General features: G+C 43.9%; 1 protein-coding gene across 1 annotated transcript in view; it reads right to left on the bottom strand.

Annotated features, from left to right (window-relative positions):
• Positions 1-1554: 1554 nt before the first annotated feature.
• Positions 1555-17104, bottom strand: part of PTAR1 (protein prenyltransferase alpha subunit repeat containing 1) — a 59471-nt gene continuing 43921 nt past the window's right edge. The window contains exons 6-7 of the mRNA XM_030885147.2: positions 8659-8960; positions 1555-6880 (exon numbers count right to left, since the gene is read on the bottom strand). Coding sequence (XP_030741007.1) covers positions 6538-6880; positions 8659-8960 — 645 coding nt within the window. The 3' untranslated portion in view covers positions 1555-6537. The remainder of the gene's footprint in view (positions 6881-8658; positions 8961-17104) is intronic.

Below are 17104 nucleotides of genomic sequence, written 5' to 3' on the forward strand. Positions count from 1 at the left end.
TTGTAGAATCACTCTATAAACCCAAACTCAAAATCTTATTTAATTATTTATATGTATATATAAAAATATACATATTTATGTACACAGACATATCTAAATTTCATTTACAATGTTATACATTTATGCCTGCATTTACTATGTATTTTAAGGTCAAATGCTTTAGCTTTATTTTTCCCACAGCAGCTAAATGTGTGGACAACATTGGTAACCCAGAGATTGCCCATGTTTAGTGTTCTAGTTTAGCTACTTATATACTCGAGTATAAGCCCACCCGACTCTCTGCCGAGGCACCAAATTTTACCACAAAGACTGCATTTAAAATGTGCTGAGAAGCTCGGGCATATACTCGAGTATATACGGTATTTCCAACCGGAGTGAGCTTCTACAAAGGACAAGGTGGTCAGCCAGAGTTGTGCGTGCACGGGGCCTGCACATAAAGCTCACTCTGGGAACAGGAACTTGAGGATGCCAAACAGATCGTCTGATTGGGTGCAACAAGATTCCAGACAAAGAAGAAACAATACAATCTCCCTCCTGCAACCATCGTTTCCACAAATGACAGGTATTGGGGTCCAGCATCACAGAGCTGTCGGGCAGAAGCAGGAAGCAATGAGGCAGGAGCAGAGCAGTCTATGTTAGCACCCGCACTGCAGCTAAAAAGTACTATCTGGACTACATTTTAAGAGATATAACATATTTATCATATTTTTGACTTTTTAATTTTTTGCCACTGAATATAATTTTTTTGCCTTAAATTTTCTAACTCTTCTACACCCTGAGGAATAAGAACAGACTAATAAAAGATATGTCAAGGCTAGTCTTGTGGGCCTTATTATCATCCAGAAAGCACAAACTATATATAGCTAATATTCTTGGAAGCACGAAGTTTCATCAGCAGGCTAGGCTACTGCTCTAGTTATTTGTTTTACGCAAAGAATTTGGTTTTATTGGGTTAACACGGCCTGACAGGCTAGGGCAAAAGCTGGGAGCATGAGACTCTCCCCAAAACACCCAGCCTCTGCCCCCAAATCCATCATGGTCACAATGGGTCTGCCCCCACCCCGCCTGACATACTGCTGCCCTTTAGGAACATACATTGTTGAACAGTTCTCTGTGAAGCACTTTGGAATTTCACTATATATTTTCATGAACGTATAATTAAAATGGTTTAGTACCTTGAAATATGAACTCCTACCCCCTCCCTTAACTCTCCATAAATACGTCTTGAATGCAACATGTACAATTTGATCTCAGTCTATACCCCTTGTTCTCAAATATTTCAAGATGGGGGCCTCATTTCTCCCTTTCAGCTTCCATGCACCAGGCTTGAATCTGGGAGTGAAGGAAGCTGCTTCAACGGACACCGCCGCCCGCTCAGGACCAGGGGCTGTTCTTGGAGGGCAGGGGCCATCGTTCCCTGCAGACACCGGCTACACAGGTGTTATGCCAGCGGTTCTCAACCTGTGGGTCTCGACCCCTTTGGGGGGTTGCACGACCCTTTCACAGGGGTCACCCGATTCCTAACAGTAGCAAAATGACAGTTATGAAGTAGCAACGAAAATAATTTTATGGTTGGGGGGGGGGGGGCCACATGAGGACGGTTGAGAACCACTGTGTTATGTTCAGCTGTGATTGTGCACATGCTGCCCTCTAAGTGTGATGCCTCCCCACCACCCCCACCCCAAGAGGTTAGCTGTCGTGGGTGCAGAAGTGGCTGCCTGAAGAGGATCAGAGTGAAACGTGCACCACAGCATCCTACCTGCCCGCAACAGTGTCATGTAAGGATAGGACAGCCCGTGGGGCAGACCGACCCGGCCCAGCATGGGGGAATCAAAGGATGAAGTTTCGCAATCCCCTGTTGGGTGGAACCCCCAGGAACTCCGGCTCCTCCCCTTAGCAGAAGTCCTCTTAGATTTGCCTGAACTTCAAATGCCAAAGCGCTTTGTTCCAAAAGAAGTAAGAAAGAAAGGCACTCGAATTAACATTGTATACAAAATTGTTTTTTCAAGACACTGTGCGATGGTAAATAAAACTCACAGGTCTGGTTTCCCCTGCACATGCACTGCCTTCCTGAAACTGAATTTGCCTGCCTCTCTGGGTGCGTTCTCCGCTGGAGCAGCACAGGCACACCCAGCCTCCGGGAGGCGGCTGCACTGTAGAAGGTTAGGGTTTGCGCAAAGCTCCCCTTGAGAAATTCATTCAAAAGACAGAAGGTTCAGTGGTTACAAGTTTTAAAATACAAATTTTCTAGTAACAAAATTTAAAAAGCTTCTTACAAAAGAAAACAGACCATGTGACTTCCTTTGGTAACGACAGCTTTCTCCTCTTTACAACTTCGCATGGAGACCAAGTGCAGAGAGGAGCCCTGACGGAGCCATGGGTCTGGCTGTCAGGGTCCATGGCTGACGGAGAGCCGGCACGTGGAAGTCCCCCACCCACGCCCTCTGCAGGAGAACGCGGTGGCAGTCTGCTTCGGTCAGGGTGACAGCCTCACTTGAAAACCTTACGGGGCCTTTCTATTTGGTCCTGGCAGCTTGTGAGGTCAACTACAGGGTTCTGTAGCCCACTGGTTGGCAACAGGCTAGTCCAGGTACTCCTAATTTAGGGACTTTCCTAAATTATATTGTGCACCTCTATCTGAGACCACATCTTGTGCTATAAAATGACTAGACTCACAATTTGTTTGCAACCACGTTAAAGTCTTCGCCCTAGTCTTCGCACGCGCACGCGCACACACACGAGAATCAACAAGCATGAACTGACACGACTTGAACATATCAAAACAACATTAAGTCTACCACACAGACTTTGCTGCTAGCTACCACATAAAAACAAGAGAGACAGGGTTTTCTACTCTCGTAGTTACTGTCTTGGAAACCCACACGGACAGCTCTATCCTGTCCTGTAGGGTCGCTGTGAGTTGGCATCAATCGATAGACCCAGGGGCAGTGAGTCTAAGAAATGTTTGCTTCTACAGCTTTTATCACATAAGCATGATTGAAAGATTCAAGTTGGTGGGGGGGGGGGGGTTTTTACAGCAACATGCACAGATTCAATCCTGTTAGTTATTAACAAGCCCTTTCCTTTACATTAGAACTGTACCACAGGAACGGGAATATGACTGGTGGTCTGGGCGCAGAGCTCTGAAGAGGTCAGCAGATGCCAAAGCCTAGAGCAGAGGGGACACTGCTAGGCATCAGGACCCTCGGGCTTGAGCAGTGTGTCCAATGGCCTTAAGAGACACCACAAGGTCCACCGTTCAAGTTGGGGAAACAAAGGAGACACGAAAAGTGGCCATGTCCAGAGACAGGGCTGAGCAAGTTGGGGGAAATCAAAGGGTTTCTTCAGATGCCCGCCTGTTCTGTTGGCAATGTCTGCCCGCTAACATCAATGGACCGCAGTGTTTTAATGCAGTGGGCTTCATTAGCTCTATGGAGTTTTATGCATTTTTAATACATAGTAAGGGACAGTTAGCTGATCATTCTAGTGCTGCATTCCTTAGCTGGGATTTAAACATGGTTAAACACAGCCATCAAATGAAGGAAAAAGCACCTAGATTTAACTATTTCTATAGGTAATGGAGTTCCCTCTACACTTCCTGTCCCTGGAATGCCTAGTTTATTCACAAACCACTGCACTTGGCCATCAAGTTCTTAGTCATCCATCACCCGGGACCAACCTCCCGCTGCTTCCATTCCTCATTCACTAATTTAATAAATAGTTAACGAGGCTTCACAATGTGCAAGGCACACCGCAGAATGTGGAAACATTGTGCTTCCAAACTGCAAATCAAACTCGCGGCCGTGGAGTTGACTTTGACCCACAGTGACCACCAATCTGTCCGGACAGTAGCGGGGCACCTTGACCACTGCACCAACAAGGGGGTGCCTTCCCCAAAGGGTCCTACTTAAAAAGGGGGGAGGGGACAGGGAGTGGATATTTACATATCTCACTACTTTTTGCTTGTCAGTAGTATTCCTAATCCACAGGATGGGACGGTATGAGGACTTTCTACTGGCTCCAGTGGGAGTCTAATGTTTGTCAATGTAAACTATCTTTTCCTTTCTACTAACTAGACATTAAGCAACAACAACAAAAAGAAGCCCATGAACACAGACAGGCTTTCCACTGTATGAATCCATTCTTTCAATAAAAGAGATACCATGCTACACTTAGCGAGTTTATACATAGGCCATTTGGGGGACTGGACATACCACAACCACATTAGGGAAACACTTTGTTTTTATGTTAAGGAACATTTGAAAATATAAGTTTAGAAAATAAAATAGCACACAAAGTAACATACTAATAAGCAGTATCCTTTTGGTTACTGATATTTTTACTTCTTTAGAACCTTAGTAGGAAGACAAGTGACCACAAGGTATTCAAGGACTGCATGGCTTCAGAAAGGGTAGGTTAAAAGCATTAAAATACCAGAGATGGGCAAGGGGCTCTGGGAAGGTGTAAAAAGGCAACAAGAGCACAGAGCTCTATGAAAGCTTAGCTGATGTTCCGCAGGGGATTAACTATTTACAGGCACTCTCACATCAAAGCCTAATAAGCCCTATGACTAGGGATAGACATTTAAAGTGATGCTGAGGCAAAGCAGTACTGAACGGAGCCAGAGTTGGGAGCATGTGAGTGAGATGGGCTGACCCTCTGCTCTTGTCCAGGTGATTGCCACCCCCGCCCGCCGGCCCATAGAAGCTCCCAGTCGCAGCTGATGGTGTGATCGACACAGGGCTAGACAGAATCTGAGGTATCTGATTCATGAGCATCTGGTCAAAGCACACTTGGTACACAAGGGCATTGGAATTATGTCAATAATAGCAATTAGTCTTCCAGCTAAGCATTGCGAATGCTGGATTTTCTTGTGTCCAGAGAGGAAAGTGATTTCCACTGGGACCAGGCAGGGCCATTTTTCTGGGCTCCTCAGTTACAGGGCAACATTTTGTCACTCAACCAAACTGTGATGTCCAAGTAAAGGGCCCATTTTCCTTCCCCTTAGGGCAATGACCAACCCAGAGTAGGATACGAGGCGTTCGTCTTTCCCCACCTACTGGTCCAGGGGACAGTGGGCAAAAGCGGTGGTCATGCTCCTTTCTGCCACTCTGGCCCCCAGGCAGCACATACACAGGCCACAGACATCTCTCACCGTGATGGAAACCTTCAGGGGAAGCTCTTTTTCACCTGGTCTGCCTGTGTGTGTGTGTGTGTGTGTGTGTGTGTTTTAATGGGGGATGAAGTTCATCGCAAATAGGATGGAGAAGAGACTATCTTCAGTACAATGAAGATACTGCTTATTCCTGAAATAAGGCAGATAAGGAAAAATATACAAAAAGTAAAACTGACAAAACACGTAGAGCAAATTGGGAGAGGAAGGTGGTACTGTAGGAAAGAAACACAGGCTTCTACACGGAGGTAATTACATTAGGACAGCAGGCGGTACGCTGCCCTTTCCCACCCCGAAGTCACCAAGCTGAAACCCAGCCCTTGTTACTGAAAAGATAAGATAACAGTTTTAAGGAGACACTTTGGAACCTCATCCCTGATAAGTTCAGTATCAAAGTTTTTGTTTTCATTTTTAAAATAAAGATTAAGGAATTAATCTTCAAACCCACTCTTTCCCCACTGGCTTTTGCCAGTAAACGTTCAACAGTCCCTTCACACGCGTTTTGCTGTTCCTCCAGTGTGCCCTCAGTAACGTAAATCCACCCAAAGCAGAAGCTGTGGTGGATACAGGTCTATGGAAGATGCATGTTTCCTCGGGGAATTGGAAGGACAAATGTAAAAGCGGTCATAACTAAAATGGCATTCCACATTTTTAAGAAAAAAGTATTTTATAAGGGACGGCTTGAGTATTTTTGGCATATACCAAATTTGAGGTAAAAATAACCTATCAAACTAGTAATAAAAATAAGTTTCAAGTACTGTAATTACATAAACTCTTAAAATTACTTGCTTTGTTTCCTTTACCTAAATGATCATTTTAAAAGCAGATTAGAATGGAAGCATGCTGTCACACAAATCCCAATACTCCTGACTCTGGTAACTAGAACACGCTAGAGAAATGGGTCTGCATTTTTACACGCCGGTCCCACATAGTCGTTTGCTTCTCAAAGCAACAATTATATCAGGTCATTTTTGCATTTGTGTTTACCTTAAGCCAAATTGAAAGATAAACTTTTAATTAAAAAATCAAACAAGCACACACCAGCTTAGACGCAGCAGTTGCACTGTGGCGGGAGTGTGTAAACCGAAAAGGAGAATCAAGTAAAAAGCCCCCTGTGAAGAAGCACCGAGGGCAAGACATGTTAAGAGGAGACATTTAAGACTCACTGTTCAGCAGGAGGGAATTATACCCATTGTTTTACCCCCAAGGGAATGCCAGTTCTTAACAAAATAAATAAAATGAGTTTCTAAGGATTTCTAACCTAAAGATGGTTAGCCAATAAAACAGTCCATGCAACTATGTCAATAAGAAAGGAAAGGAATATTGCACTAAAAGGGGACCCTTGCAGGGCTCATCCAGCTCCTTCACTGACTCAGAGTCACCAGCCACTTCCTGTAGGCATTGGCAAACCTGGCTTGCTCGACATTCCGGCAAGTGGACAGCACTTGATCAATGAACCGGTGCTCCATTTCCAGGCCCAAGAAGTCTGGAGCTGGGGTCCGCTTCAGGCGTTTGGTTTCCTGGGAATAGCCTTGCTTGGTAGAGTCCTTCAGTCCGTCCACCTCCATTGCCTGAGATGTGTGGGGGCCAGCGGGGGTGAGGGGCAAGTCGCTCAGAGTGCCCCCAGGGCTGTCTGCTGAGGACAACTGGGTCCCGCGGTGAGGAAGCCTCCCGTTTAAACGATGCTGAAGATAGAAGATGTGCCTCCTGGGAAGGGAAAACGGAACAGGAGACATGAACAGCACTGCGCAGAGCCCAACTTCTCAGGAAAACCCCAAGGCTGGCGCCCATCCCGCCCGTCTCTTTCATAACCCAGAGCAGTCTGGGAGGGGGAGGAGGGAAGGGCAAAGAGCTGAGATGAAGGCTTTTGGCAACCGGATAAGGCCCATTTTACTGGTTTGCTGGTGAAAAAGAACACTACTAGCCCAGCTCTTGCAATCAACATAAGGTTTGGGGCTGTTATTCTCTGCTAATTATCATAGGAATCAGAAATGGGTCTTAGCTCAGTTTCTGTTGTAAATTATAAAGCCACATCAAGCCAGACAGGAGCCTTGTTGACATCCTGACACACAAGGGGGTAAAGCAGTGCCTCCGGGGCTTGGTCTACAGGCCCTGCCCAGTGCTTGCTGTCTTTCTAAGCGCAGCACTTGCGGCCGTTGGTGTTCTGACGTAGCAGCCAAGCGAACGCCCCTGAATCGTGGGCTATCGTCTCCCGACACAGCCACAGCCCGTGGGGGTGAGCTGGGCCCTGAGCAGTCAGCACGCAGACCTCTGCTTCCTCTACTGGGCAGCATTCTCCCTGGTCTTACAACCCCCTGGAGGGACTTGGCCACAATGAAGGTGCGTGCTCATCTCTAAAAGGTGCAATTCAGTGAGGGCGCATCTACTGTGCGTGAGAGCAAGTAAACAACACAGGTTCTGAACGGCTATTCATCATTTTTCTTATTAGCCACTGTCTACCCTTTAGAGACTATTCTGTTAGTTTCTCCAGCGTCTGAAGGAGACGACTCCAGGGAGGATCTAACGTGCCCACTTTGTGGAGGATGAAACTTAGAGAGCAGCTGAGTTTTCTAAGGAAAATGGGTCAGCAGTGGGGCACTGGCCTGTGTCCTATATGGCCAATCCCAACTGTCTCCCCTTCTCTCTCCTTGCCCCGGACTCCGCAGCTCATCTACCTAACACACACACACACACACACACACACACACACACTTTCTCTCTTTCTCTGAGAGTTTAGTCATCTGTATAAACAACAAATCTGTAAGACCTTAACAACCTGCATCTAAGGTCTTTCATGAGAATAGAGTAAAACGTGTCTTGGTTTTAGAAGGAAAGGAGAATCTTATGCTTACAAATTTAGTCCTATAAGCCCTGAAGTAGAATGTTTTTATAAAGACAAGGGTCTCAAATTAGAAGACCAAAAAAAAAAAAAAAGAAAAGAAAGAGTTCACAAACCATTTCTACCATGAAATGTACTTGACTGTCAGAGGTAGTCAGAATCCAAGTTATGTGGTTGCTAACCCCTTCTCATTCTTTTAGTCCTGTGTCCCGCCTACACCTTCCTTTAAAACAGCAAAAAGGGTCGAGGAAGCTAGTTTATAGACCATTGGGGCCTGAGGAATGATACAGGTTAATTTCTTTGGGGCCTAATCAATGGTTCTAAACCCTGACAGCATCAAAATGACCTACTTGGGTTTGTCTGTCTGCTTTCCAAGCACAGGACTGTTTCTTAGCACCCAACCCAGTCCCTCAAAGAGCAGAATCCCAAAGGTGAAACCCAAAAGCCTCTGTTTACTTTTGGAAGCAATACAGCTAGTCTCTTACAACGCTGAATGCCACCACTCAGCCACAGACGAGAATCTGAGTGTGAAGCCTTCGGGTAGGAACCCAAGGGAGTAGAGGGGAGAGAAGTCGGATTTCAGGCCTTGTGGGGCTCTCCTAAGCAAAGACAGTCTTGCTTTGGAATGGGCTTCTCCCTTCCTTACCTATGACACCACAGGGTCTCATGTCCTGGGTAGGTATCGATGAGATCGGTGGTGAATTCAACTTCCTCTTCTAGAAGATGAGAAAGATTCATCCTCGGTTCCTCTGTTGAAATTGCAGCTTCATCTTTTTGAAGGACTAGGTCTGGCTCGCTTCTCGAAGGATTCTGGTCCAACACAGAACCATCTGGTACAGTTTGGCTAATCAAAGACTTTATTAAAAACTGGCGGTAGTGAAATCCACTGTGGTCGGACACGTGCAAGGACGCCCAATGCTTAGTAGAAGACAGTTCATCAAGAAGCGTCTTATAGGAAACAAACAAAGGGGAAGTGGGAGTGAGAAAGGGAATTTCTAAATGTTGTTCTTTCCCCAAAATGTTGCTCTTTTTGGGGGCGGTGGTGGCACATTATTCCCACTAATATTCCCGAATTCCTTCTATCTTGCTGTAAAATGAGGCTATGGTTATTTTATGAATTACCAGGTATTATTTGTAACATGATGTCCAGTAAGCACAATGCTGCACTTATGCTAGTTTGCCTTCCCTTACAGATACTGTATATAAAAGACAACCCACCGACTCATTGCCACTGGCGATCTTACAGGGCAGAACAGAACTGTCCCTGTGGGTTGTAGAGACTGGGTATCTTTACTAGAGTAGAAAGCCTCATCTTTCTCCTGAAGAGGGGTTGTGGTTTTGTGTAACTGACTACTCCGCTGCGGTTGCCTTACAATCGTGCTGCCATTAAGTAGCTTCTCAACTCTCAGCAGCACTGTGTAAGGGGCTCTGGTGGCACACTGGACTGCGAACTGCAAGGCCAGTGCTTTATACCCACCGGCTGTTCCACAAGCGAAAGATGAGGCTATCTGTTTCTGTAGAGACTCTGGGAGCTCTGGGGGGTTATGCGCTGAGTTGCTAACCACAAGGTCAGTGGTTTGAACCCACCAGCAACTCAGTGAGTAAACAGTGAGGCTGTTTACTACTGTACTTGGAAACCCAAAGGGCCAGTCCTGCACTGTCCTACAGGGTCACTGAGTATAAAGACAGAAGACATGAAAAATACCATGGAATGTGGGGGGTATTTGTCATTCTTTTTCTTGACCTTGGTTAATCACATTCCAATGGGCACCCACAGAGAAAAGTCCATTTTTAAAAATAATATTAGTGCGTTCATTTACAATTATTGCTGACATATAAGGAAAAATGATAAATTCAGAGGTTAATTTGACAGAACTTCCTTTTATAGTTAACAAATAACAGGGAGCTCCAAAAAGGTTTTGGGGAAAGTCCATGCTCTATTGATTCCATTTCCTGAGGGTTTCCGGAGCTCCCTCGATGCACGGTACTGCCATGTCCAACAACAGCTCGCTGGGGTATTCAGCCTTCACACGGGGAGCCGCAGGACCAAGACCTTGTCTGACTTGTGCACTGCTCCCCTCTAAGAGTACATCCGCCTAGCGAACTACGGACTTTTTAAGCATTCAGAGTTCCTGTACTCATCCTAAACTCATGTAACAGCAATGATAAATGTGTTTCTAAAACAGGTAAAAGAAAATTCAGCTGTGTATTGTTTGAAGCTCTGTGCCACCAAGCCTGCAGGTGAGGAAATTTCAAATAGAATGATAAAATTTGGTCATCTGGCAGTGTCTGGAGGAAGTACCAAAGCTATACGGATATTGATAGGTTAAAAGGCATAAAACTGAGCAAAGAAAGGCACTACCAGCCACCAATGGACCTCAGCATCCTGCAGGGAAGCAAAGGGGACTTCGGGGGAGACAGCCCCTCGAAAGACAGTGCAGGTGCAACCACTATGGAAAAGTTTGGCGATTACCCTAAGTTAAACAGAACTGGCCCAAACCCACTGCCAACAAGTCGGTTCCGACCCACAGGGAGCCTCTGTTGACAGGGCTTCCGAGACGTAATCTTACAGGAGTAGGCGGCTTCATTTCTTCTGTGGGGTAGCTGGTGGGTTTGAACTGTTGATTTTGTGGTCAGCAGCCCACAGTGCCTCCAGGGCTTCTTTAGAATGACCACATGACCCATCAATTCCAGGCTTAGGGACAGACCCAAAGAAAACGAAATCAGAGACAAACATGCACGCATACGTGAATATGCACAACAGTATGAGTCAAACTGTGGAAGCACCCCGATCGATACCTGTCCCTGGCTGGGTAGGCAACCTGTGGGACAGGCACAGAATGAAATCTCGGTCAGTCACAGCAGAGAATGAAGTCCGGATCTATCCTCTAACAGGCATGGACCCAGAGGACAGCATACTAAAAGTAAAGGAAGTCAGCCCTGTCACCCCCCCCAAAGAGAACACATACGTGCTATAAGCAATGCCCATTGCAAATAGAGCTAGAAAGTATGTTAGTGGCCAGCAGGGGTGGAGGAAGAAGTAGAACAGGCTGCAAGTGCTTACCAGATACAGGGTTTCCTTTTGGAACTAAAGAGAGGTTGTGGTTGCACAATATTGTAATGTATGGAATGACAATGACCCTCTTGTTTAAATCTTGCCCTCTTCTGAACCTATGGATTTTTTGTGTCTATCTTTTCACCCCCATTAACCTCTACAAGTTTTTAAGATAGTTATTCATCCTTAATGGATGTTTCCATCCCCCTATGCCTACCACCATCAGATGGGGGCAGGGGCACAACATACTAAGAATAAAGGAATGAATGGACAATTTGATGAATGAAGTGACTCGTATAAGAAGACGTCAGGCGATGTTTTCAATTTCTCCTCTAAATTCTTAGTGTTTATTCAGCCTTATTGCTGAGGCTATAGCTGCCGAGACTCTGAGAAGTGGAAAACGAGATCATTTACTCGATTACAAAGATGAGCAACATAGCATCAGATGAACTTCTACCTGGGTGGCGGTGAATTCAATCTTAAGATGATTACACACCAGAAGCATCAACCTGCAGGACAGTTATGCTCTAATGCACCCCGTTTTAATTTTGTATGGCTTCTACACACAGATAAAAAAGGGTATTAGATTTGCTTAAAAGGGACTTACATGACAAAAAAAAAAAATCTAGATTCTTTTTATTGGATTTTTCTCGGTATAAAAATTGGAATTTTGTGTCTATAATTTGAGCAGAAATCATGTGCACATGAAATGCTAAAAAGAAAAATGTTTTCAACAAAATCAATTTAGTGTCTTTAAAACCACTCTCTCGGCTTTTCTATGTACAGAGCTTAATTTTAACACATATTTGGGATACACATTCATACAGACTTTATTGCATTTAAATTATAAACATATTCCCATGTCATTAAATAGTGTTGTATAGCTTTTCAAAGTGTCCTTCCAGTAGAATATATATGTCCACTAAAAATACATGCTAATGCCAGTTCTTTAAGAATCTTGTCAATATTCATAATTCATTATGTGAAAAAAATTGTATTTCATTTAAAATGTTTCTTTATGAATAGGGCCAAATATCTCGTAGGTTTTGTCTTTTTTAGTGAACCGGCTGTTTTGTCCATCTTCTTTTATGAATTGCCTCATTTATTACGGGTGCTAATCATTACTGCAGATATTAATGATAGAACTTGGCTTTAGATATTAAAGACTGAACTTAGCTTCTATTTGCCTTATGTAAATATTACTCAAGTTATTTTAAAAATTCATTTTCTTTGTAAGATTTTATTCCCTTTCTTTTTTTAATAAATCATTTTATTGGGGCCTCTTACAGCTTATAACAAACCATACACCAACTGTATCGAGCACATTTGTACACGTTGCCATCATTTTCAAAATATTTTCTTTCTACTTGAGACCTTGGCAACAGCTCCCCCCCCCCCATCCCTTGTAATCGTTGACAAATTATTGATTTCATATCTTACACTGGGCACTGTTTCCCTTCACATTTCTGTTGTCTGTCCCTTGGAGTGGTGGTGGTATACATCGATCATTGCGATTGGTTCGCCCTTTCTCCCTCTACCTTCCTCCTACCCGCATAGTATCCCTACTCCCATTATTGTTCCTGAGGGGTTTATCTGTCCTGGTTTCCATGTGCCAAGAGCTCTTACCAGTGTACATGCTCCGGTCTAGCAGGATTTGCAAAGTAGATCTCGGGTCATGACAGTGTGGGGAGAGGAAGCATTGAAGAACTAGAGGAATGCTGTGTGCTTCATCTGTGCTACATTGGACCCTGGCTGGCGCATCCCTTCTTTGTGACCCTTCTATGAGGGAACGTCCCACTGTCTACAGATGGGCTTTGGGTCTCCACACTGACCTCCCTCATTCACATCAATGATCGTTTGGGTTTTCTGACGCCTGTTACCTGATCCTGTGGACACTTCGTGATCACACAGGCTGGTGTGTTTTTCCATGTGGGCTCTGTTTCTTCCCTGCTAGATGTCCACTTATTTAACTTCAAGCTATATCTTTAATAGGTGGCATCAGCTTTCTTCACATTTGCTTATGCACCCATTTTGATTTCAGCAATCCTTTCAGGAAGGTGAGCATTATAAAACGCCAGGTTATTAGAAAAAAGTGTTCTTGAATTGAGAGAAGATGCCAATGCCCATCTGCTACCTTGACACATAGCATATATGTACATAAACTTATATCCCTATCATTATATATTAATATATTTACATCATACATGCCTATATTTATACCTCTATAAATGTCTTTTGCCTATTTCACTTTACTTTCCTCCGGTCCCACTATCATGTTTGACCTTCAATCGGCTCTCAAGAATTCCTCTTGGCTACATTGCTCTTGATCAAACCCCACCAGGTGTTTCCCACTCTCCTTGCGATTGATGTTAGATCTCTTGTTGTTCCCTTATCCCTGGGTGTGTTGGCTCTGCACTTCCTTTTCTCCACCTCCCCTTCTCCCCTTACTCTCCAGAACTGTGCATCCCTTTGTTTCCCTCTCGGGATTATTTACCTTCCCTATCTTATATAGGGGGAAAAGAAGACATGAAGAAGACAAGGGCCTATAAATAGTTCCAGGTCTGTCTCCTGACCCCTATGGATTCCATTTGGTATATTATGTGAGGTAAGAAGCTAAATGAATTATATTCTAAAATCAAACAATTTTACCAGGATAATAAATGAAATTCACTGTCATCTAGTCAATTCTGAGTCATAGCAATCCTATGGGACAGAGCAAAACTGCCCCTCTGGGTTTCTGAGACTGCAACCTTCGCCTTTCTCGCTGGGTGTGGATAGTGGTTTTAAACTGCTGACCTTTTAGTTAGCAGCCCAACAAGTAACCCACTAGGCCACTCTGGCTGCTCCTAGCATAATAAACAGAACAAATAGTCAATTCTTTAATTAGGTTAACAATATATTTCTCATTAACAAATTTGTATAGAGTATTATAATCAATTTCTGGGCTTTATATTCTTTTCCATAACTATTTTTATGCTAGTGACGGTTTTAGTGACTTGATTTTTACAAACAGATATACCTAGTAGTACACACTGTCCCTATTTTTCCTTTAAAAATTCCTCAGCTATTCTTAAAATTTACTCTCCCAAATGAACTTAGGAATCAATTTTTGAAGTGTAATAATACATCCAAGTGGTACTCTGATAGAAACTTAACTGCATTAATTTTGTTAAGACATGGCAGCTTTACAATAGGCCTTGCTTTACATGCAGAATAGAGTATGTCTATTTTGCTGCTAATCTTTAAGCTTTGCTCGGTGAAAGTTTTGTTTGTCCATCAACGTATATCTTTCCTTCTTTCTTTCTAATGATCTTGGGAAGCTTACATTTTCCCTTGCTTTTATGAAATGGCAGATTGGATTTTTAAAAATCTCTTTATAGCACTGTCTAAAATTTTTCTGAAATCCTTGCACAAATTGTTTTCGATTCAGAGAGCACAATAAAATTTGCCACCGAAATGATACATCAGTGACATGAAGATTTTTAATAAAAAAAGAAACGAAATACGTATTTTCCGATTACATTACTTTTCACGAACTATTACTTCACTTCTAGACACTGCCCCTAAAAGGAGGGCTCCAATAGGCTTGCTCATGTGCACCTTCTGTGCCACAGTGGGTCCAGGGTGGACGCAGTGTGGCCATGGACTGTAGTGGAAATGGCTGTGCTGACTTGTGGATCAGACCCTGGGACGGCTCCCCTGACAGCCCGCCATAATCCGCTTGAACTCAATGGATACCAGAAAGAGACCACATGCTGTTTTGCTTGGTGGCACATTCGCCAACTTCCTGGCTGCTGGAAGTGAAGGGCGTGCAGCACTGATGTCCAAGGAGGTGTGTGTGCTTCAGACTGCAGAAGGCCACAAAGAAGGCTTTCTATTCTCTCACACAGAGTGTGAGTCTCTATGTCTACACGTTACAAGATGGCTGCTTGGAGGAGTTACGTTCAACGTCACAGTCAGCGGTTAACAAATTTAGGGTGCAGCCTCCAGTCCTGCCGCTGTCTAGCTTTCATGGCACTAAACCAAGTGTCAAAGAGATAAAGGGCTACAGGAAGACTGACTGCAGGTCAAAAAAAAAAAAAAAGTGGGGTTGGGCTTCTCAAGAGTAATAGTAAAATCATCTTGGGCCCACAAACTATCTAGAACATAGGTTCCCAAACTTGTTTGTCCTCCCACCCCCTTCTCAGGGGGAAATAATTACTCTGTGCTCCTCTGGCTATTAAACACTTTGGCGTAATACCCTATAGTCCAGGATGCAATACAGGTATCTTATTCTGCAGCCCCCGGATCACTCGAGCACCCATCCCCTTCACCACGGGGCACTATCATCCACTTTGGGAACCCACTTTCCTGGTAACTAGAACAAGAAATATGTGTTGAGATTCATTATAGCATCCTGTGAGCAACACTCGTGAACACCATCGAATGTAAATTTTGGAAACATTTTAAAAGGTTTTCAATTAGATTTTTAAAACCAGGGATTTAAAGATACAAAAGACCTGACATGAACAATATTGATGTTGCTCAGAAAAGGAAATTGGCTTATTTCTAACTTCTACAAACTGCAACCAGTTTGGATAAACCTATAAACCAATACCCAGACACCTAACTAATTCCTCTAGGTGCGTATGCTTGCCCAAACAGTAAGTCCTTAGTCTGAATTAACATGAGCCTAAGTAAAATTTAAATAGAACTAGGTTTCAATCTGGCAAGAACAACAATTAATTTTAAAGACAAATCTAACCCCAGCTCAATTATTAAAGACAAAATTCTAAAAAGCCAAGTGGATGAGCCTGGGTAAAGCTAACGTTCTGTTTGGCTTTACAGGTGCCGTCTAAAATAGGTTTGGCAATCATTCATCAAACTTAAATGGCAAGATCAGGAATTCTAGTAAAAAATGTGGCAACATATAATACCCTTCAATTACTAAATGAGTACTTTCTAAATCAGATGTAGGTCCAGTACCTATGTTAGGCAGGGTTTTCTAAAGAAACGAAACGTGACACTTATGATTTTATATATACCATATATACTCAAGCATAAGCTGACCCAAATACCAACAGAGGCATCTAATTTTACCACAAAAACTGCATTAAAAATGTGCTGAAAAAACCCGGCTTATACACAAGTATGTATGGTATATGAGGACAGGTTTATACAGTAAGAAGGAACAGAACAGCGAATTAGTCCACACAGCAGTACAGTGGGTTCAGTTCAATGCACGTCAAGCAGCAGTCGATATACTGGAAGTCCTTCAACTCACAAGGGATGCCGGGTCCAAAGTCATGGAAGCAGACAGCAGAGTCCTCTCTAGGGCAAGGCAAGCAGTCTGCCCACAGGCGGCAAGCAGCAGGGTGGATCATCTACAGTCAGCAGCTCGGGAACTTAAGCAAAGCAGGCCCGCATGGGTTATTGAAAGCAAGCCATGCAAAGGGACAGGATACACCAGCCTCTAGCATACCCTACACGGATTGGTCTGGCCCACAGGTAGTGTAGCTCACAGAACCTTATTCGTGTTGTGTGACTATGTTATAAACATGGTCTTTCTAGATTGAATTCACCTTCCGAAATAGAAAGTAAAGCTCCTCAAAAGCAGAAATATGCCATCTTTCTTCCTGGATAGTTGCTGCTCACTGCTTGCGTAGGACTTGGTGAAGGCTTTGAACCTATAGCGACCTAGCAACAATTTGTCTTTAGGAGTAACTTCTTGGTAACATGTTCAATAGTTGCTAAGGAGGGAAGTCAAAGCAAGGAGGATTAAGGATTTTTTGGTGCTTTTCCATCCATCTTTACAGACAGGAATTGTTTCTCAAACTGTGCTCTTAGATGCGTTACGGATAAGGGCACGTGCCAGGGAGAAGCCTGTGTACCAGTGGAAAAGCCTCAATGAATAAGTTTTTCAGGAACAGTCTCTGCCAACAGGAGATTAGGCGTTGGGCTGCAAAACACAAGGGGTTTTGCATGGGGAAAAAGAGGCTTTCTAGGCCTGTCTGGATAGGACAAGCTGGATGAACAATCTGGAGGAGAAAACAACGGG

The sequence above is a fragment of the Echinops telfairi genome, unplaced genomic scaffold (genome assembly GCF_000313985.2).
Source record: "Echinops telfairi isolate 266 unplaced genomic scaffold, ASM31398v2 ScPeMD7_22;HRSCAF=79, whole genome shotgun sequence".
Classification (NCBI taxonomy): domain Eukaryota; kingdom Metazoa; phylum Chordata; class Mammalia; order Afrosoricida; family Tenrecidae; genus Echinops; species Echinops telfairi.